Consider the following 23,900-nt stretch of genomic DNA (forward strand, 5'->3'; position numbering starts at 1 on the left):
ATGGAATTTCAGGCGGGCGACATGGTTTTTCTAAAGCTCCAGCCTTATAGACAAACATCCTTAGCTCTCAGAAGAAACCTCAAACTCAGCTCCAAGTTCTATGGGCCATACAAAGTCATTGCCAAAGTGGGGCAAGTTGCTTACAAACTAGAACTACCTCCTACCCCTAAGGTATACCCTGTATTTCATATTTCTCTATTGAAAAAAAAGGTTGGACGTCACGACCCCAACCCCGGTCATGATGGCGCCCAACACACTGCTAGGCAAACCCGACCATTCAACAACATTATCCCAAATTCTTATTCAGATTATAGATAAATATCACAGAGAATTTACTAAGTCATTTCATTCAAGTGTATAATTAATAATAAAATCTGCGGAAGTTCAATTAAAATACCACACCATAGCCCAACAGAATCCGGTATCACGAATATGAGCCTCTAATACAGAATATCCACCTATTACAAGTCTGTCTATGAAAAATACGGAATAAAAGATAGCGATAGAGGGGAGAGATCAAGGCTGCAAAAGCCATGCAGCTACCTCAATACTCCCGGATACTGCCTGCTCAGCTAAACAATTCCTCACTTAGCCTATGGTGTACCTGAATCTGCACGCAAGGTGCAGGGAGTAATGCGAGTAATCCGACCTAGTGAGTAATAAACATAAATAAGGCTGAGAATAAGAAATCATGGAAAAATACAAAGTAAACTATAACTGGCAGTTTAGAACAACAAATAGTGAAACAACAAGTCAATTAAGTCAGAGTACCAAATACTGAGACAGGTATAACAGATAAAAACAAATGCATGAGTGAAATGCAATGCATATAATGGTACACTCTAGTACCCACTGCGGCGTGCAGCCCGAGCTATTCATTTATTGATCATCGACGGCGCTCACTAGGGTGTGTGCAGACTCCGGAGGGGCTCCTACAGCCCAAGCGCAATATCAAACCATCTCGTGGCATCAAATTTAGGCCCTCGGCCTCATATCAATCTCAGTATAATCACCCAGGCTCTCGGCCTCAATATCAATGTAATCAACCAGGCTCTTGGCCTTAATATCAATATAACACTGTTGCGGCGCGCAACCCGATCCATGCTCAGTCCAGAAATCATCATAAGCCCCTTGGGCATTTGTAAAACAGTAGTTCTCAACCCGAAATGTCATTTAGAAATATCATTTAAGTTTTTAAATCTTAGAAAATGGCTGAGTTTGCAAAATAGTATTTAATACCTTGGACTGAGGTCAAATGATATGCAAAATATGTGAAAGCAGTGATATCAATCCCTGAAGGATTCAAATAATTGGCAAGAAGCCCAAATGTAACAATTAAATCCAAGTAAGGATGATTCTCAATTTAGTTCAAGTAGAAAGTACAGTAAAAACATCTCCCGGGACGAACCAAGTCACAATAACCAACGGTGCTCTACCCCACGCCCGTTATCCGGCGTGCAAGTCCCCTCAATATAGCGTTACGATGTAAAATTCCGGGGTTTCAAACCCTCAGGACATCATTTACATCAATTACTCACCTCAAGACGGTCAAAGCCTAGCTCGCTATGCCCTTGCCTCTCAAATTACCCTCCTCGTGCGACGAATCTGCCTAAAATCACAACGAATATGTCGCATTATGCTAAAGAGACAATACCCAATCGAAAGCAATCGAAAAATATCAAAATTCACGAATTTGACAAAACCCGAGCCCCGGGCCCACGTCTCGAAAAATCAGAAAATTAACATCACCGGATTCCTTGTCTCTCCACAAGTCTATACATACCAAGAACTCCCAAATCTGAGTTCAAATGACCCATCAAATCCTAATTGTTTAGTTTCAAAATTCAAGCTCTAGTTCTTGATTTGTAGGCTTGTATTTCATGAATCTTGTGACGATCCGAAGGGTCATCACCGTAGTTCTTCCTTGTTCCGCGCTTTCGAGGCCTTGAAAACCTCGCTTTTAGTTGTCTCGATTGGTGTACGTAGTTCGGGCGCGTAGCCGGAAAGTTTTTATGTTAGAATATGTGAATTATGTGAAACATTTGATGAATTTTGGTATTAATATGCATAATGTTGACTTCGGTCAACATTTTGGGTAAACGGACCCGGACCTGTGATTCGACGGTCCCGGAGGGTCCGTAGAAAAATATGGGACTTGGGCGTGTGCCCGGAATCAAATTCTGAGGTCCCAAGCCCGAGAAATGAATTTTTGAAAGAAATTGTTTTTCTGAAATTTGATATGAAAATTTGAAATGAAAAGGAGTTAGAAAATATAGGTATCGGGCTCGTATTTTGGTTCCGACGCCCGGTACAAGTCTTAAATATGTGTTAAGCACTATCTGTAAAGTTTGGCTAAAAACGGACGTCATATGACGTGTTTCGGACTAAAAATGGAGAATTTGAGTTATGAAAGTTGAAGAAAAGAAAATCATGTGTTTGAGGCTTGATCCTATGTATATGATGTTATTTTGGCGATTTGATTGCACGAGTAAGTCCGTAAGATGTTTTTAAGGTTGTGTGCATGTTTGGTTTGGAGCCCCGAGGGTTCGGGTGAGTTTTGAATGGGGCCCGGGAGGTCTTGGACTTAGAAAAAAAAATATACAGGTTCAGATGTTGCAGGCCCAGCGCGGCCGCGGCCATTTCCGCGCGGTCCGCGTTGGCAGCCACGCGGCCGCGGTGCTTTTCTGTGCGGTCCGCGTGGTGGGGTTCAGAGGGTCGACCAGCGCGGCCGCGCACCAAATCAGTGCGGTCCGCGTTGGGTGGGTTCAGAGAGAGCCCACTTCTTCCCTCCCTCGGCGCGGCCGCGGTACATTTCCGCGCGGTCAGCACTGGTAACCATGCAGTCGCGGTGCATTTCTGCGCGGTCCGCGCCAACCCCCAGCATATATATAAATTCAGGATTTTCAGTCATTTTTTCCACTTTTCAAAAACCCAAAACCTAAGAGGCGATTTTCCAAACAACTTTTCTTCTCCAAAATGATTGGTAAGTGATTTCTAACTTAATTTCTTTATTCCTTAACATCTTTTAGCATAATTTCAACTTCAAATCAAAGATTTTCATAGGAAAAATTGGGTGTTTTGGGTAGAACCTAGGTTTTCTACAAATTGAGAAGTTGGACCTCAATTTGGGGTCCGATTTAAAAACAAATCATATATTGGGATTCATGGGGGAATGGGTAACCGGGTTTTGGTCCGAACCTCGAGTTTCGACCACGTGGGTCCGGGGGTATTTTTGACCTTTTTGGGAAAAACCTTGAAAAATCTATTTTTCATGCATTGGGGATGATTCATTTAGTAATTATTAATGTGATTAAGTAACTTATGACTAGATTCGAGTGGATTGGTGGTGGAATCAAGAGGTAAAGCTATACTAGAAGCGTGAGTTGAGTTTGGAGCATTCGAGGTAAGTGTTTGTTCTAACTTTGGTTTGAGGGAATAGGATTAGGATGATATTTTCTACGTGCTAATGTGGAGTACGGTGTATAGGCACGGTGACGATTATCTATGCACCGGAGTCTAGCATGACTGTGAGTCTTGATTGCTTTTAATTCGAATAATGTGACACAAGTTCCTTGTTTATTTGATGAGTTTTCATATAATGTGAACGGTTGAGGTAAAATTGTGATTGGTGTACTTTTGGAGCGTTAGCTCGAATATAATTGTGTTAGTTGAGGAAGAATGGCTTTAAAAGGAGAATGTGTTGTGAATACTCCCTTGCCGGGATGTGTAGACTGATATATATATATTCTTCCTTGTCGGGATATCTTGGGTTGTTAGTTGTACCCTTGTCGGGTTAAAGGTATTGAGTTGTTATTCTCCCTTGAAGGGGTCTACTATATGAAGTTAGATATTATGAACTATATTATGGGATTGTGTGGCACGCCGTCCACTTATATATGATATTATGGGATCGTGTGGCACGCCGTCCACTTATATATGATACTATGGGATCGTGTGGCACGCCGTCCACTTATATATGATACTATGGGATCGTGTGGCACGCCGTCCACTTATATATGATATTATGGGATCGTGTGGCACGCCGTCCACTTATATATGATACTATGGGATCGTGTGGCACGCCGTCCACTTATATATGATATTATGGGATCGTGTGGCACGCCGTCCACTTATATATGATATTATGGGATCGTGTGGCACGTCGTCCATTTATGTATGATATTATGGGATCGTGTGGCACGCCGTCCACTTATGTATGATATTATGGGATCGTATGGCACGCCGTCTACTTATATATGATATTATGGGATCGTGTGGCACGCCGTCCACTTGTATATATATATATATATATATATCAGGGAAACCGGAGTTTCTTCTGTTTATTTCCGATATTTCATTTTTATCTGTTACTCCCCGATAGCATGTCCCCTCCCAGTTTTACTTTGTATTATCTTGTTATTGTTTTCTTGCACTTGTTGTATATATATCTGTACAGGTTAATTGTGGTAGGTACTGTCTAGCCTCGTCACTACTTCGCCGGGGTTAGGCCAGGCACTTACCAGCACATGGGGTCGGTTGTGCTGATGCTACACTCTGTGCATTTTTGGTGCACAGATCAGGGAGCAGCTTACGGACCGCAGCAGTAGGACTTCTGGGAGCTATCTTCAGTCCAGGGACTCTCGAGGTAGCCTAGATGGCGTTCGCAGGCCGAAGTCCCTTTCCATGTTTTTTGTTTGTTTATCTTGTATCAGACAAACATGATGTATTTTCCCTTCAGACATTGATTGTAGTATTCTGTAGTAGTCCGTGAGCTAGTGACACCAGACTCTGGGTAGCATTTTGGTTCAAACTTCCGCACTTTTGGTTTTCAGTTGCTTTAGATTTAAAGTCTTCCGCTTAGATTTTGTCTCGTTTATTATATTGTTTGAAAGAAAGCAGGAAAGGTGTTTTAAATATTTGGCTTGCCTAGCTCCGATAGTAGGCGCCATCACGACACCCGATGATGGGAAATCCGGTTCGTGACAAGTTGGTATCAGAGCCCTAGGTTTCTTAGGTCTCACAACTCACGAACAAGCTCAGTAGAGTCTGAGGGATCAGTACGGAGACGTCTGTATTTATCCCGTAGAGGCTACCGAGTTAGGAAAACTTCACCTTGTTCATTCTTGTCGTGCGATTCTGTTTCTCAAGTACTGATTGTCTTTCCACTCTGTTCTTTTGCAAATGGCGAGGACATGTGCTTCCTCTTCTACCGCGCAACAGCCTGAGCCCCCAGCAGCAGCCCCTATTAGGGGCAGAGGGCGAGGCCGAGGCCGTGCCAAAGGCTGAGGCCGGGGCAGGGCTCAGCCCCGAGCAGCATTTCCAGCGACGGAGCCTCAGGTCGATTTTGAGGAGGAGGTTCCGGCCCCAGCTGTTCCAGTGGGCCCAGCTCAGGTCCCAGAGGGTTCCATAGCCACTCCAGTGCTTTAGGACACTTTGGTCCGGCTGGTAGGCTTTATGGAGGGCATTTCTAGAGCGGGTTTGCTTCCCAGAGCTCCAGCCACATCTCAGGCTGGGGGAGGAGTTCAGACTCCCGATACTCGTACTCCAGAACCGGTAGCTCCTCAGGCTCAGGTTACAGCAGTTCAGCCAGCTGTGGCAGCCCAACCAAGTATTGCGGCTCAGTCCAGCGATGGTGCGGCTATGTCCGCGGATGCTTTGTGGAGGCTTGATCGTTTCACCAAGCTCTTCACTACTACATATAGTGGCACTCCCTCAGAGGATGCTCAGGATTTCATATTCAGTTGTCATGAGGTTCTACGGACTATGGGCATTGTAGAGATCAATGGGGTTGACTTCGCCACTTTTCGCCTGGCAGTATCCGCCAAGACTTGGTAGAGGGATTTCTGTTTAGCCAGGCCAGCAGGGTCGCCATCATTGACCTGGGATCAGTTTTCAGAGTTATTTCTGGGGAAGTTTCTTCCAGTTACTCAGCGAGATGCTCTTCGCAGGCAGTTTGAGCGTCTCCAGCAGGGTCCTATGACGGTCACCCAGTATGAGACCCGGTTCATTGATCTTGCTCGTCATGCCATTGTGATACTCCCCACCGATAGAGAGAGGGTGCGGAGGTTTATTGATGGGTTGGCCCAGCCGATCCGTGTTCAGATGGCCATGAGTGCCGGTAGTGAGATTTCATTTCAGGAGGCGGCAGATGGTGCCCGCCGGATAGAGATGGCACTTGCTCAGGGAGGTGGTCATGGGTCTGATAAGAGGCCCCGTCATTCTGGTAGATTCAGTGGTACCTCGTCTGGAGGTAGGGATTCTTATGGTAGAGGCCATCCTTCGAGGCCCTTTCAGTCAGCTCTCCAGGCTTCTCATGGTACACCAGGTGGTCATGGTTCTCAGCCGTAGTATTCTGACCAGCAGCTCTTCAGTTCACCATCAGCACCTATCAGTGCACCACTACTTCGTTATTCTCAGCAGCCGAGGGCTTGTTATACTTGCGGCGATGTGAGTCACATTGCCAGATATTGCCCTCGAGCTTCCAGCAGCTCGCAGCAGCAGGGTCCTCGCCCGATGATCCAGGCACCAGTTGCCCCACAGCCTGCCCAGCCAGCTAGAGACGGGGGTAGAGGACATAAAGGTGGAGGTAGAGGTCTTAGAGGTGGAGCTCCGACCGCTAGAGGTAGGGGTCAACCAGCAGCAGATCGTCCCAGGGATATGATTCAGGGAGGTGGGGCCCAGCCCCGTTGTTATGCTTTTCCAGCCAGGCCAGAGGCTGAGTCATCAGATGCTGTGATTACAGGTACTATTCTGGTCTGTGATAGGGATGCTTCTGTGCTATTTGATCCCGGATCTACGTATTCATATGTGTCGTCCTATTTTGCACCCTATTTGGTTATGCCTAGTGACTCGTTGAGTATTCCTGTTTATGTGTCAACACCGGTGGGTGATTCTATTGTGGTCGACCAAGTTCATCATTTTTGTATCGTAGTGTTTGGGTGTCTTGAGACCCGTGTTGATTTGTTGCTTTTGGACATGGTCGACTTTGATGTTATATTGGGGATGGACTAGTTGTCCCCGTACCATGCTATCTTGGATTGCCATGCCAAGACCGTGACCTTAGCCTTACCGGATTTACCCCATTTAGAGTGGAGGGGGACTTCTGGTCATTGTACCCGCAGTGTTATCTCGTATGTGAAAGCTCGGCGTATGGTCGAGAAGGGATATTTGGCCTATTTGGCGTATGTTCGCGATTCTAGCGCGGAGGCCCCTTCTACTGATTCTGTGCCAGTTGTTCGGGAGTTTCCTGAGGTTTTCTCTTCAGACTTGCCGGGTATGCCACCCGACAAGGATATCGACTTTCGTATTGATTTGGCCCCGGGCACTCAGCCCATTTCTATTCTACCATATCGAATGGACCCGCCGGAGTTCCAAGAGTTAAAGTAACAGCTGCAGGATTTGCTTGAGAAAGGTTTCATTAGACCCAGTGTTTTGCCTTGGGGTGCGCCGGTGTTGTTTGTTAAGAAAAAGGATGGTTCGATGAGAATGTGCATCGATTACCGGCAATTGAACAAGGTTACAATTAAGAATAAGTATTCACTGCCGAGGATCGACGATTTATTCGACCAGCTTCAGGGTGCGAGGGTATTTTCAAAGATAGATTTGAGATCGGGCTACCACCAGCTGAGGATTAGGGCATCTGATGTCCCTAAGACAGCATTTCGCACTAGGTATGGGCACTATGAGTTTTTGGTCATGTCATTTGGATTGACTAATGCCCCAGCAGCGTTCATGGAGTTGATGAACCGAGTGTTCAGACCTTATTTGGACTTGTTCGTGATAGTCTTCATTGACGATATTCTTATATACTCCCGCAGTCAGGAGGAGCATGAGCAACACCTCAGAGTGGTCCTTCAGACCCTAAAGGATAGTCAGTTGTATGCTAAGTTCTCAAAGTGCGAGTTTTGGTTGAGTTCGGTCGCATTCCTGGGTCATGTCGTATCAGCAGCAGGTATTCAGGTAGACCCGAAGAAGATAGAGGCAGTCAAGAACTGGCCTCGACCAGCTTCAGCTACGGATATTCGGAGTTTCCTGGGGTTAGCAGGTTACTACCGTCGGTTCGTGGAGGGGTTTTCATCCATTGCAGCCCCTATGACCAGATTGACCCAGAAGGGTGTCCAGTTCAGGTGGTCGGACGAGTGTGAGGCGAGCTTTCAGAAGCTCAAGACGGCTCTGACTACGGCACCAGTATTGGTTTTGCCCACAGGTTCAGGGCCATATACGGTCTATTGTGATGCGTCTCGTATTGGGCTTGGTGTAGTGTTGATGCAGGAAGGCAAATTCATTGCCTATGCTTTGAGGCAGTTGAAGATCCACGAGAAGAATTATCCGGTTCATGATCTCGAGTTGGCAGCCATTGTTCATGCCTTGAAGATCTGGAGGCATTACTTATATGGCGTGACGTGTGAGGTTTACACTGATCACAAGAGTCTTCAGTATCTGTTCAAGCAGAAAGAGTTGAATTTGAGGCAGAGGAGGTGGTTAGAGTTGCTAAAGGATTATGATGTTACTATCTTATACCACCCGGGGAAGGCCAATGTGGTGGCCGATGCATTGAGCAGGAAGTCCGCCAGCATGGGTAGTCTTGCTTATATTCCAGTCAGCCAGAGATCGCTTGCTTTGGATGTTCAGGCCTTGGCCAATCGTCTTGTGAGGTTGGATATTTCTGAGCCTAGCAGAGTGTTAGCTTGCACGGTTGCTCGTTCCTCACTATTAGAGCGTATCCACGAGCGGCAGTTTGAGGATCCCCATTTGTGTGTCTTGAGAGACACGGTGCAGTGTGGAGGTGCCAAGAAAGTAACCTTAGATGATGATGGTGTATTGAGATTGCAGGGGCGAGTTTGTGTGCCCAATGTTGATGGGATTCGAGAGTTGATCTTAGCGGCGGCCCACAGTTCTCGGTATTCTATTCACCCGGGCACCGCGAAGATGTATCAGGATCTGAGGCAGCACTATTGGTGGCTTAAGATGAAGAAAGACATCGTTGCGCACGTGGCTCGGTGTTTGAATTGTCAGCAGGTTAAGTACGAGCATCAAAGACCCGATGGTCTATTTCAGAGGATTGCACTTCCCGAGTGGAAGTGGGAGAGGATTACGATGGATTTCGTTACTGGACTTCCGATGACTCGGAAAAAGTTTGATGCAGTTTGGGTCATTGTTGATAGGCTGACCAAGTCAGCGCATTTTGTTCCTGTTGCAGCCACCTATTCGTCCGAAAGGTTAGCCGAGATTTATATCAGGGAGATTGTTCGCCTTCATGGGGTGCCGCTATCTATCATTTCGGATCGGGGTACGCAGTTTACCTCGCATTTCTGGAGAGCGGTTCAGCGAGAGTTGGGCACCCAGGTTGAGTTGAGTACAGCATTTCATCCCCAGACGGACGGTCAATCCGAGAGGACTATTCAGATTCTTGAGGACATGTTCCAAGCCTGTGTCATTGATTTTGGAGGCTCGTGGGACCAGTTTTTGCCTTTAGCAGAGTTCGCCTACAACAACAGCTACCAATCTAGTATTCAGATGGCTCCGTATGAGGCGTTGTATGGTAGGCGATGTCGGTCTCCAGTTGGATGGTTTGAGCTGGGAGAGGCTCGATTATTGGGTACGGATCTGGTTCAGGAAGCCTTGGACAAGGTCAGGATTATTCAGGATAGACTTCGTACAGCTCAGTCCAGACAGAAGAGTTACGCAGACCGCAAGTTCAGAGATGTTGCCTTCATGGTTGGTGAGCGGGTATTGCTCTGTGTATCGCCTATGAAGGGCGTGATGAGATTTGGGAAGAAGGGCAAGCTCAGCCCTAGGTTCATCGGTCCATTTGAGATTCTTGATCGAGTGGGAGAGGTGGCTTATAGACTTGCCTTGCCACCTAGCTTGTCAGCTGTGCATCCCGTGTTTCATGTGTCTATGCTCCGGAAGTATCACGGAGATCCATTGTACGTGTTAGATTTTAGCACTGTCCAATTGGACAAGGATCTGTCATATGAGGAGGAGCCGGTGGCTATTCTAGACCGGCAGGTTCGACAGTTGAGGTCGAAGAGTTTTCCTTCGGTGCGTGTTCAGTGGAGAGGTCAGCCTCCTGAGGCATCGACCTGGGATTCCGAGTCCGATATGCGGAGCCGTTATCCTCATTTATTTCCCGACTCAGGTACTTCTTTATTTTATCCGTTCAAGGACGAACGGTTGTTTTAGAGGTGGAGAATGTGACGACCCGAAGGGTCATCACCGTAGTTCTTCCTTGTTCCGCACATTCGAGGCCTTGAAAACCTCGCTTTTAGTTGCCTCGATTGGCGTGCGTAGTTCGGGTGCGTAGCCAGAAAGTTTTTATGTTAGAATATGTGAATTATGTGAAACATGTGATGAATTTTGGTATTAATATGCATAATGTTGACATCGGTCAACATTTTGGGTAAACGGACCCGGACCTGTGATTCGACGGTCCCGGAGGGTCCGTAGAAAAATATGGGACTTGGGCGTGTGCCCAGAATCAAATTCTGAGGTCCCAAGCCCGAGAAATGAATTTTTGAAAGAAATTGTTTTTCTGAAATTTGATATGAAAATTAGAAATGAAAAGGAGTTAGAAAATATAGGTATCGGGCTCGTATTTTGGTTCCGACACCCGGTACAAGTCTTAAATATGCGTTAAGCACTATCTGTAAAGTTTGGCTAAAGCCGGACGTCATATGACATGTTTCGGACTAAAAATGGAGAATTTGAGTTATGAAAGTTGAAGAAAAGAAAATCATGTGTTTGAGGCTTGATCCTATGTATATGATGTTATTTTGGCGATTTGATTGCACGAGTAAGTCCGTAAGATGTTTTTAAGGTTGTGTGCATGTTTGGTTTGGAGCCCCGAGGGCTCGGGTGAGTTTTGAATGGGGCCCGGGAGGTCTTGGACTTAGAAAAAAAATATACAGGTTCAGATGTTGCAGGCCCAGCGCGGCCGCGGCCATTTCTGCGCGGTCCGCGTTAGCAGCCACGCGACCGCGGTGCTTTTCTGTGCGGTCCGCGTGGTGGGGTTCAGAGGGTCGACCAGCGCGGCCGCGCACCAAATCAGTGCGGTCCGCGTTGGGTGGGTTCATAGAGAGCCCACGTCCGCGCTGGAAGGGTTCAGAGAAGCCCCAATTTTTCTCCCACTCGGCGCGGCCGCAACACATTTTTGTGCGGTCCGCGCCAGGTCCTCAGAAAGGTATACAAGTTCGGAAAATCTCAGTCATTTTTCACTTTTCAAAAACCCAAAACCTAAGAGGCGATTTTCCAAACAACTTTTCTTCTCCAAAACGATTGGTAAGTGATTTCTAACTTAATTTCTTTATTCCTTAACATCTTTTAACATAATTTCAACTTCAAATCAAAGATTTTCATGGGGAAAATTGGGTGTTTTGGGTAGAACCTAGGTTTTCTACAAATTGAGAAGTTGGACCTCAATTTGGGGTCCGATTTAAAAACAAATCATATATTTGGATTCATGGGGGAATGGGTAACCGGGTTTTGGTCCGAACCTCGAGTTTCGACCACGTGGGTCCGGGGGTATTTTTGACCTTTTTGGGAAAAACCTTGAAAAATCTATTTTCATGCATTGGGGATGATTCATTTAGTAATTATTAATGTGATTAAGTAACTTATGACTAGATTCGAGCGGATTGGTGGTGGAATCAAGAGGTAAAGCTATACTAGAAGCGTGAGTTGAGTTTGGAGCATTCGAGGTAAGTGTTTGTTCTAACTTTGGCTTGAGGGAATAGGATTAGGATGATATTTGCTACTTGCTAATGTGGAGTACGGTGTATAGGCATGGTGACGGTTATCTATGCACCGGAGTCTAGCATGACCGTGAGTCTTGATTGCTTTTAATTCGAATAATGTGACACAAGCTCCTTGTTTATTTGATGAGTTTCATATAATGTGAACGGTTGAGGTAAAATTGTGATTGGTGTACTTTTGGAGCGTTAGCTCGAACATGAATGTGTTAGTTGAGGAAGAATGGATTTAAAAAGGAGAATGTGTTGTGAATACTCCCTTGCCGGGATGTGTAGACTGATATATATATTCTCCCTTGTCGGGATATTTTGGGCTGTTAGCTGTACCCTTGCCGGGTTAAAGGTATTGAGTTGTTATTCTCCCCTGAAGGGGTCTACTATATGAAGTCAGATATTATGAACTATATTATGGGATCGTGTGGCACGCCGTCCACTTATATATGATATTATGGGATCGTGTGGCACGCCGTCCACTTATATATGATATTATGGGATCGTGTGGCACGCCGTCCACTTATATATGTTTATTTCTGATATTTCATTTTTATCTGTTACTCCCCGATAGCATGTCCCCTCCCAGTTTTACTTTGTATTATCTTGTTATTGTTTGCTTGCACTTGTTGTATATATATCTGTACAGGTTAATTGTGGTAGGTACTGTCTATCCTCGTCACTATTTCGTCGGGGTTAGGCCAGGCACTTACCAGCACATGAGGTCGGTTGTGCTGATGCTACACTCTATGCATTTTTGGTGCACAGATCAGGGAGCAGCTTACGGACCGCAGCAGTAGGACTTCTGGGAGCTATCTTCAGTCCAGGGACTCTCGAGGTAGCCTAGCTGGCGTTCACAGGCCGAAGTCCCTTTCCATGTTTTTTGTTTGTTTATCTTGTATCAGACAAACATGATGTATTTTCTCTTCAGACATTGATTGTAGTAGTCCGTGAGCTAGTGACACCAGACTCTGGGTAGCATTTTGGTTCAAACTTCCGCACTTTTGGTTTTCAGTTGCTTTAGATTTAAAGTCTTCCGCTTAGATTTTGTCTCGTTTATTATATTGTTTGAAAGAAAGAAGGAAAGGTGTTTTAAATATTTGGCTTGCCTAGCTCTGATAGTAGGCGCCATCATGACACCCGATGGTGGGAAATCCGGGTCGTGAAAAATCTCTAGTTGGAATTCACAATAAAAACGACTTCTAAGTCCAAGAAACTTACCTCAAGTCGTTCCCCATTGAATCCCTCTTTAATCTCCACCAAGAAGCTCTCAAATGATCAATCATGGAGGAAAAATGACCCAAAATCACGGATGAAGTGTTTTATAAACTCACTGCCCAGAATTTTTCGGCTACTGTTCACGCGTGTTACTGTACACGGTACTGTTCACGGGGTACTATTTCTGCAATTTTCTCCAAGTTTACTTAGTCCGAAATCACTTTGAAACACTCCCGAGCCCTCGGGGATCCTAACCAAACACATACACTAACTCAAAAACATACTACGAACTTAACCGTGCGATCAAATCGCCAAAATAACGTAATATACCACGAATTAAGCTTTAAAATCCAAGAATTCTTTCAAATTTCATAAAACATCAAATTTTCCATTTTGAGTCCGAAACACGTCAAATGACGTCCGTTTCAACCAAACTTTACAGAAAGTGCTTAAACTATATATAATACCTGTACCGGGCACCGAAACCAAAATACGGGCCCGATACCATCACTTTCTAATCAAATTTCATTTTCATTTTCCTTAAATATTTTCAGAAAGCAATTTTACTCAAAATTTCATTTCTCGGGCCTAGGACCTCGGAATTCGATGATTCTTGTTCCTATGAGTCACAAATAATAATACGAACATAGCCCTTCAGTCGAAACTAAATTCGGAGCTCATTTGCTCGGTTCAATACCCATTTCGCTAGTTAAACAATTAACTCATGTTTCGTGTCAAAAACTCAATCGCGACTTGATGAAATTAGACCAAAATTTCCAGATCACTCCTATAATTCATTATTTAAATTCTGGAAATCTCGAAATAAAATTTCAATCTCTAGAACTAAAAATGGACCTTTGGATCATTACATGCTTATGCTCAAACGACAAAAGTCTTCCAAAAACTCTTCCAAAACTTATTCGAGCCTCATGGGACCCCGACCAAACATGCCAACATAATTCATAATATTATTCAAACCTCTTCCAATCATCAAACACCTCAAACAACATCAAATTACCCAAAACTCATCGAATTCAAGCCTAATTTTCTAAAAACTTCTGAAATACACTTTCGATCAAAAACACGACCAAACCACGTCCGAATGACCTGGAATTTTGCACACATATCCCAAATCACCTAAAGAAGCTATAGAAACTCTCGGAATTCCATTCCGACTCTCGGATCAAAATCTCACCTATCAACCGGAATTCGCCAAAATACTAACTTCGCCAATTCAAGCCTAATTCTACACCGGACCTCCAAGATTACTTCTGATCACACTCCTAAGTCACAAATCATCCCCCGAAGCTAACCGAATCATCATGATTCAAATTCGAGCCCTCTAACACATAAGTCAACGTCCGATTGACTTTTCCAAAACAAACCTTCCTTAAAGAGACTAAGTGTCTCATTTCCTACTAAAACCAATCCAAATCAACCCGTTCACACCTAACACTGATAATGAAGAATAAAGAAATAGGAAATGGGGAAAACGGGGCGGTAACTCACAAGACGACGGGTTGGGTCGTCACATCCTCCCCAACTTAAACAAACGCTCGTCCTCGAGCGTACCCAGAGTTGTCCAATAAGCCAACCAATAGCTGAACGACTTTACTTAGAATATACCCGTGGGTGATCCCACACTACCCTATCTCGCATAGGTCCGATAACATAACATAGCTAAAATTTCACAATCCATCTAGTCCATAAACCATAGAACAACACTGCACGTTCCGAAATTATACATAAGATTAGAACTTCACATCCATACTCAGAATAAGCCCGAACCAGCTGTAATAACCCATACCTGCAACATCAGGTGCAATTTTCTGATATACCACATAACTCAAACACTCGAAACAATAATTTCTATTCACAGTAGTTATACATAATAATCGAATATCGATAGGAAACCTCTTAAAAACTAAAGCCTCATTCCAACACTTTCACATACTGCCAATGATAAAGGAAACACGCAATAAATCATAACCATTTCCTATGTCAACCATTCATGAAGTCATTTCTCTCCTGGTAATTACCATAGCAAATTTTGAACCGAACCTCAATATTTACCCATCACACATACTGAAATCGAATTCGTTCGCATTCATTAATGATTTCAACGATCTCTTCTGACCAAACACACTACTCAGGTGACATGACACATCAATACATGCCTAAGCCACAACTTGCACAATACGTGCACCAATAATAAATGATATGAATATACTCAATTCATGAAAACGACTCAACTGAGAGAGCTATACCTCAAAATCACCAGTACTGCTACAACACAAGGCTGAGACCCTGTCTCACATCATAGAAACAGGACACAAATTTGACCCGCAATGTCATGTTTCCACACAGCTTTGCTGCAACGCGCGTTCATATCCAAATACTACTCCACAGGAAACACCTCAAGTCACTATGCTTGAAATCGACAACCATGCTCAATTGATGTCTGGAGCCAAAGCAAATCATTACACCCATAGTGAAACAAATAATACACACCACGCAAACCTGATAGAACATAACTGGTACGTTATTCACCGAACAACACCCAATTACTCATCCCGCTCGACTTCCACTACTACAACTCCTATCGGAGCCAGACGATCCAGTGCCCGACACCAAATTAATACCGAAAACAACAACCTCACCCGGCGACATGCCTAGCCATATGAAACTCATCTGAAAAGTCCCCCAACACCGGAACTGAATTAATGATAGCAACCTTTGCACTGACATCCATCACGAATGCCCAATTAAGAAAGCAATCCTTCCCAACCGTCCGCTGGTCCTTTGAAATATAAACCACTCTGCTAGAACATAATCCAATGCACTTCATCACTCAACCCGTGGCATTTTCGGTATTGCCCGTAGTGCAATAGTTCAGAATCACTCAACACTAAGACAACCAGTCTGAATTCCAACATCACATCCAAAATCTAACATACTAGCAAACAAAGATCCACTCGAGCCTCCAAATCTCGATTGTCGCTAAACAGTGCCGAATACACATGATCCACCACCACAACCTAGCATGTACATAAGAACTCCCAGTCTCCAACTCCATATGGCACACAAATCATCAACCTGATTCAAGTTTCCACCGTGTGAATACATGCACACCTTTGATACCCAATCATTCCACGACAGATACTCAAATTTTATTTTTTATTTTTTCTGTGCTACCAAGCAAACCAGAATACCACCAGTGGACCCACCAAGAACATGCCGCAATACTACCGAAATATCATCACTTTAATCACATTACCTTTTTTTGAGACATATACTCTTATCAAATCATTTCCAATTAGCAATACCATTTCCTTAATCATCTGAAGATCATTCACCCTAATCATCTGAAGCTCATTTATCTAATCACCTAAAGCTGCCCGTACCGCTCAAGAATGTTATGAATTTCCATGCAGAACTGAACCGTAACCTTACACGCGCAAATCTCAATCCTTTACGACATATCGCATATACCATATCATCCTAAGGTAACATAAGGACTTCACCTCCCTTCTGAACCATGAACGTCTACGTACTCAGCTAGTCAAGAACTTCCATTGATCCCATCTAGAAGAAAAAATCATTACACATCCCATGCTCTGCATGACATACATGGGTCTTGTTCAAATTCTTACAATACCAACACGACGGATGAGATCTGTATAAATTCATAACACCGCCGAATCAACAATTCATTGGGTCTATACTTCTGGCAAGAACTATCACCTCATTATGAACCAAACAATGGTCTTAGCCCCTTAATTTACTTCATATACTCAGATTGCACTGATCTCGAATTCAATGATCTCATCTCACCCATTACGAACTGCTCAGGCAATAAGCCACCCCAGACATAATCAAAAGCCTCATATGATGCCCTAATATGCCAATAGGCTACCAATTCGAACGCGATACAAAAAAGAAAACAAACTCTGGAGGGAATTACCAATCCCACGCACTAATACGGACTTTACTTAGAAAACAGGAAGCAAGGCATACAAAATAGCATATAGAAAACTATACTCAACATCACACTGTTGCAAACTTCATACTTGGTTTACATCTTTAATCAATCAAGTGATCACATGCCACACTTATATAATCTTCGCGTGGGACACACTTCCACAACCTACCACAACAATATCTGGAGCGTACATCCAAACCACCGGTCGCACTAACGCTAAAGAGTGATCAAGAATTATTAACCAGGACGCAAAACCCTTTTTACAAAACACCGATCTTAGGTGACGCTGAAGACAATACCAACTTACCGTAAACATCGAAACTTATCTCCTGCTCATCCGAGCTCATGACATCTTGTCAAAAAAATTCCTTCACTCGTGCCATTCTCGGCCCAATTTCCACAACCATAACTAATTCACCAGCATGCATCAAATCAGAACTAATATAGTACATACCCGCATAATCTGCTAACCAATAGCAAGCTCCCCAATTTAGCTCGAAGCCATAGATCACAACACACTATACTCATAATGCATATACTCCATTGTTGCCTCAATACCATAGTGAGGTTAAACTCAAATCCTCTGTAAGCTTGTGTAAACACAGTTCATCTAGTACTTCAACTCTTTGGCGATCTCGCAACAGTTAAACTCACTCTCTTAAGTGAACCAAAAATTTCAGACTTCAATACTTACAATTCATTTGCACGTGAGATCTTCTGTCATTCACATGAGGAGCACACCGCCTCAGCACACTTCGCGGGAGATAACCCACCTGCTTTGCCTCAATATAATATTTCTGTATACCTTCCACCACCATAAGCATTACGCAGTCACTTGATCTTCCTGATTCTGTACTCATACCGCAATATGAAATTTACTTCACTCCCAACTAGGAGTCCTGAAAAGATGCTTCACACGCCCATAACTCGGGCTATAACTTGAATCACGATGGACTTCAAGCATTTATTAGTTCTTTCATCATTCAGCAGACCCTTCTCGTCGCTTCCAAATCATATAGATACGCCTCGCAGTACTAACATACTCATCACATAGCCACAACCATCATTTCCACTAACAGGGACACTACCGAACATAGAAGTTCAAAAACACTTGTTCACACAATCAGCATCTCGGCGCTCCCGCCATAGGCAAAGATCCAACCTCAAGTCCTCCAGACTTGACCACTATAAACTCACAGAGATAACACCTTGCCCCTCGATCGGGGAATCACAAGCCATCGAGGCACATCTGATACTAAGCGCACATGCGCGCATACGAACGCGTGGAAGGAATTTCAAAAGTTTCTTTTCAAGGTGAATCAAGGACGCACGATAAGAATTCAAGAATGTGAAGTTTTCCTAAAGGTTCTGCAGCCTCTCGACGATAAATACAGACGTCTCCGTACCGATCCGCGAGACACTACTAAACCGGCTCATAACTCGCGAGACCAATTAACCTAGGCTTTGATACCAACTTGTCACGACCCCAACCCCGGTCATGATGGCGCCCAACACACTGCTAGGCAAGCCCGACCATTCAACAACATTATCCCAAATTCTTATTCAGATTATAGATAAATATCACAGAGAATTTACTAAGTCATTTCATTCAAGTGAATAATTAATAATAAAATCTGCGGAAGTTCAATTAAAATACCACACCATAGCCCAACAGAATTCGGTGTCACGAATATGAGCCTCTAATACAGAATATCCACCTATTACAAGTCTGTCTAGGAAAAATATGGAATAAAAGATAGAGATAGAGGGAAGAGATCAAGGCTGCGAACGCCATGCAGCTACCTCAATACTCTCGGATACTGCCTGCTCAGCTAAACAATTCCTCACTTAGCTTGTGGTGTACCTGAATCTGCACGCAAGGTGCAGGGAGTAATATGAGTACTCCAACCCAGTGAGTAATAAACATAAATAAAGGCTGAGAATAAGAAATAATGGAAAAATACAAAGTAAACTTTAATTGGCAATTTAGAACAACAAATAGTGAAGTAATAAGTCAATTAAGTCAGAGTAGCAAATACTGAGACAGGTATAACAGATAAAAACAAATGCATGAGTGCAATGCAATGCATATGATGGTACACTCAAGTACCCACTGCGGCGTGCAGCCCGAGCCATCCATTTATTTATCGTCGACGGCGCTCACTGGGGGTGTGTGCAGACTCCGGATGAGCTCCTACAGCCCAAGCGCAATATCAAGCCATCTCGTGGCATCAAATCTAGGCCCTCGGCCTCATATCAATCTCAGTATAATCACCCAGGCTCTCGGCCTCAATATCAATGTAATCAACCAGGCTCTCGGCCTCAATATCAATATAACACTGCTGTGGCACGCAGCCCCATCCATGCTCAGAATAAGCCCCTTGGGCATTTGTAAAACAGTAGTTCTCAGCCCGAAATATCATTTAGATATATCATTTAAGTTTTTAAATCTTAGAAAGATAGCTGAGTTTGCAAAACAGTATTTAAAACCTTGCACTGAGGTCAAATGATATGCAAAATATGTGAAAGCATTGATATCAATCCCTGAAGGATTGAAATAATTTGCAAGAAGCCCAAATGTAACAATTAAATCCAAGTAAGGATGATTCTCAATTTAGTTCAAGTAGAAAACACGGTAAAAATATCTCTCGGGACGGACCAAGTCACAATTCCCAATGGTGCTCTACCCCACGCCTGTTATTCGGCGTGTAAGTAACCTCAATATAGCGTTACGATGTGAAATTCCGGGGTTTCAAACCCTCAGGACACCATTTACATCAATTACTCACCTCAAGACGGTCAAAGTCTAGCTCGCTATGCCCTTGCCTCTCAAATTACCCTTCTCGTGCAACAAATCTACCCAAAATCACAACGAATATATCGCATTATGCTAAAGAGACAATACCCAATCGAAAGCAATCGAAAAATATCAAAATTCACGAATTTGACAAAACCCGAGCCCCGGGCCCACATCTCGAAAAATCAAAAAATTAACATCACCGGATTCCTTGTCTCGCCACGAGTCTATACATACCAAGAAATCCCAAATCTGAGTTCAAATGACCCATCAAATCCTAATTGTTTGGTTTCAAAATTCAAGCCCTAGTTCTTGATTTGTAGGCTTATATTTCATGAATCTCTAGGTGGAATTCACAATAAAAACGAGTTCTAAGTCCAAGAAACTTACCTCAAGTCGTTCCCCATTGAATCCCTCTTTAATCTCCACCAAGAAGCTCTCAAAATGATCACCCATGGAGGAAAAATGACCCAAAATCGCGGATGAAGTGTTTTATAAACTCACTGCCCAGAATTTTTCGGCTACTGTTCACGCGTGTACTGTACACGGTACTGTTCACGGGGGTACTGTATATTGTACTGTTCACGGGGTACTGTACACGGTACTAGACACCGGGTACTGTACACGGTATTGTTCACAGGGTACTATTTCTGCAATTTTCTCCAATTTTACTAAGTCTGAAATCACTCTGAGACACCTCCGAAACACTCCCGAGCCCTCGGGGCTCTTAACCAAACACATACACTAACTCAAAAACATCCTACGAACTTAACCGTGCGATCAAATCGCCAAAATAACGTCATATACCACGAATTAAGCTTTAAAATCCAAGAATTCTTTCAAATTTCATAAAACATCAAATTTTCCATTTTGAGTCTGAAACACGTCAAACGACGTCCGTTTTCAACCAAACTTTACAGAAAGGGCTTAAACCATATATAAGACCTGTAATGGGAACCGAAACCAAAATACGGGCCCGATACCATCACTTTCTAATCAAATTTCATTTCCATTTTCCTTAAATATTTTCAGAAAGCAATTTTACTCAAAAATTTATTTCTCGGGCCTGGGAACTCAGAATTCAATGATTCTTATTCCTATGAGTCAAAAATAATAATACGAACATAGACCTTCAGTCAAAACTAAATTCGGAGCTCATTTGCTCAATTCAATACCCATTTCACTCGTTAAATAATTAACTCATGTTTCGTGTCAAAAACCCTATCGCGACTTGATGAAATTAGACCAAACTTTTCAGATCACTCCTATAATTCATTAGTTAAATTCTGGAAATCTCGAAATAAAATTTCGATCTATAGAACTAAAAATGGACCTTTGGATCATTACATGCTTATGCTCAAACGACAAAAGTCTTCCAAAAACTCTTCCAAAACTTATCCGAGCCTCATGGGACCCCGACCAAACATGCCAATATAATTCATAACATTATTCAAACCTCTTCCAATCATCAAAACACCTCAAACAACATCAAATTACCCAAAACTCATCGAATTCAAGCCTAATTTTCTAAAAACTTCCGAAATACACTTTCGATCAAAAACCCGACCAAACCACGTCTGAATGACCTGAAATTTTGCACACATATCCCAAATCACCTAACGAAGCTACAGAAACTCTTAGAATTCCATTCCGACTCTCGGATCAAAATCTCACCTATCAACCGAAATTCGTCAAAATACTAACTTCGCCAATTCAAGCCTAATTCTACACCGAACCTCCAAAATTACTTCCGATCACACTCCTAAGTCACAAATCATCCCCCGAAGCTAACTGAATCATCAGGATACAAATACGAGCCCTCTAACACATAAGCCAACGCCCGGTTGACTTTTCCAAATAAACCTTCCTTAAAGAGACTAAGTGTCTCATTTCCTACTAAAACCAATCCAAATCAACTCGTTCACACCCAACACTGATAATGAAGCATAAAGAAATAGGAAATGAGGAAAACGGGGCGGTAACTCACGAGACGACGGGTCGGGTTGTCACATTGGATCCAAGGTCACTACTCAAAATACACAGCCACAGACCGGAGATGATGGACAATTTTTGGTTGCTCTAGTTGCCATCTTACAAAGACAAATGGTTAAGAAGGAAAATGCAGTTGCTGTTAAGGTCTTAGTGCAGTGGTCAAACTTAGCTCCTGAGGATGCCACTTGGGAAGATTATGCAGATTTGAAAGCTAAATTCCCTCATTTTGATCCTTGAGGACAAGGATCCTTTCAAGGGGAAGGGTATGTCATGGTCTGTAGAGTCGTTATAATTAAAAATGGGGCAGAGTTCAATTATAAAAGGCTGAAGGACCTCTTTGCAAAATACAGAAAGGTTGGAAGGTTGAGATTTGTTCAGCAGGTATAGATCAAAGGCTCAGATTAATTCCAAAGGCATCAAATAACGACTGAGAGGGAGGAGAAACCAACGAACTTCTGGTAACTAAATTCTTCTCTCTCTTCTGATTTCTCTTCCTTCAATCCAAATTCTATTCTCACCTAAATCTACTCTTCTTTCTGTTGCAGACTCGAGCTCATCAACAATGGCGTTCATCAATTAGTGTTGCTTATAATTTCATTTTCTTCAATTTTAGTTGTAATACTTTCATTCAGTCAATAAATCGAAAATTGTCCCAAAAATTACTTGTTGTTTGAATTTTCTGTAATTGTGGTTTGGCTTAAGTCGTGCTTAGAGTTTGACATTTTCATAGAAACAAAATTAACCAATTTTCCTCTCCTTAAAGTGAATTTCCCCGATTTGAAGATGAGATAAATGCCTACTATTACTTGGGAAGGAAATCTTTTAGTGTTTGATTGGAGTTGATAAAGTAGAAGCACTACAAGAAATTAAGTTTTTTCGTAGTATTTAGTGGCTGCTATGATAAATATCATATTATGGTGGATGTCTACTCTTCCTCCATGATCTTCATGTCAAATGCTTAATGACATATTCAATGACATATTTTCTTCACTTTGCATGCCTATATAAAGGCCTTGTAATAGATAGGAAAATAAACACAATTGAAGAAGAAAATCTCTTCTTTCTCTCTATCTCCATTTCTTGTTTATGTTTTACCAAATTATTTTTATTTTCTTGTTCTATATTGTTACTTTGAGTTATATTTCATAACACGTTATCAGTACGAAGCTCTAATTTTTATTTCAACTATCATCTTAAAGTACGAAGATAACCAAGTTCATCGTTGAACTACAAAATATTGAATACCTAGAATCAGTTACGTTCTCGATGGAAGTTTGAGTATTTTATATGTGAATCAATTTGCTTCAATTGTCCAGGGAGTATCTTTTTCATTTTTCCTATGAATTCTCATTTTAATAATTGGGATTTAAGATTTCGTATTATTCATATTACACAAAAGTACAATATTATTTGTGCAGGAAAATAAGCGGGTTGAATCAAGAAAAAATATATGTAAGCTTACAGTTTACTAATTTTCATTTATTGAACTTGAAAATTTTCCAAAGCTTTCAAGGATGTGATTCTTCCCTGTAAAATATGTGAGATATGTTTCCTTCACTTAATTTTCTTAGCCTAACAAGTATATGTGGTCCGCTTTGGAACTCTTATATCATCATTTATTAATAATATTCTTAGTTACATTGATTTTTAATAATAGCTAAGCTTTTCATATGTACGCTTTCAAAACAGAACTTGCTTAAGTTGAACTATGGTTTGAATATTCAGTTTTTTTAAGTACTTTAATTTTTGTTTGAATTTTTCATCAATTTGGATTTCTTTTGAACCTCTATGATCACTTTAAACTATTTTAGTCTTTGTGTAATTGAAATAGCTAGATCAAGTGTGTTGATTTATTCAATAGATATTGAACATGGATATATTTTTAATTTGGCTACTAATATATCATGTAAACACTTAGTGATTTTTTTATGTGTCCTATAATATTTATCAAACACTATCATGATTTATTATAACTTATTGGATGTAAATTTGCAGCCTATAAATATATTGATAATTTTGAAGATGTCTCTCTCTCTTTTAGAAAAGAGGATTTTAAGATTCATTTTATTTGGAAAGTGGTAACTGACCGATGTCAATGCTTAATTATGAGATTTAATTGTCAATGGATCATAATAATTTCTTAATCGTTTTCTATATGGTTGTTACTACT

At 42.4% G+C, this 23,900-nt stretch overlaps 1 protein-coding gene across 1 annotated transcript; it reads left to right on the top strand.

Moving 5' to 3' along the window:
- On the top strand, nucleotides 1–21,967 carry LOC138871665 (uncharacterized). Its single transcript, XM_070149560.1, has 2 exons — nucleotides 1–171; nucleotides 21,782–21,967. The coding sequence occupies exons 1-2, from the start codon at nucleotides 1–3 to the stop codon at nucleotides 21,965–21,967; spliced, it is 357 nt and encodes a 118-aa protein (XP_070005661.1).
- The last annotated feature ends 1,933 nt before the right edge of the window (nucleotides 21,968–23,900 follow it).

Source organism: Nicotiana sylvestris, chromosome 6, assembly GCF_000393655.2.
Source record: "Nicotiana sylvestris chromosome 6, ASM39365v2, whole genome shotgun sequence".
In the NCBI taxonomy this organism is placed as follows: domain Eukaryota; kingdom Viridiplantae; phylum Streptophyta; class Magnoliopsida; order Solanales; family Solanaceae; genus Nicotiana; species Nicotiana sylvestris.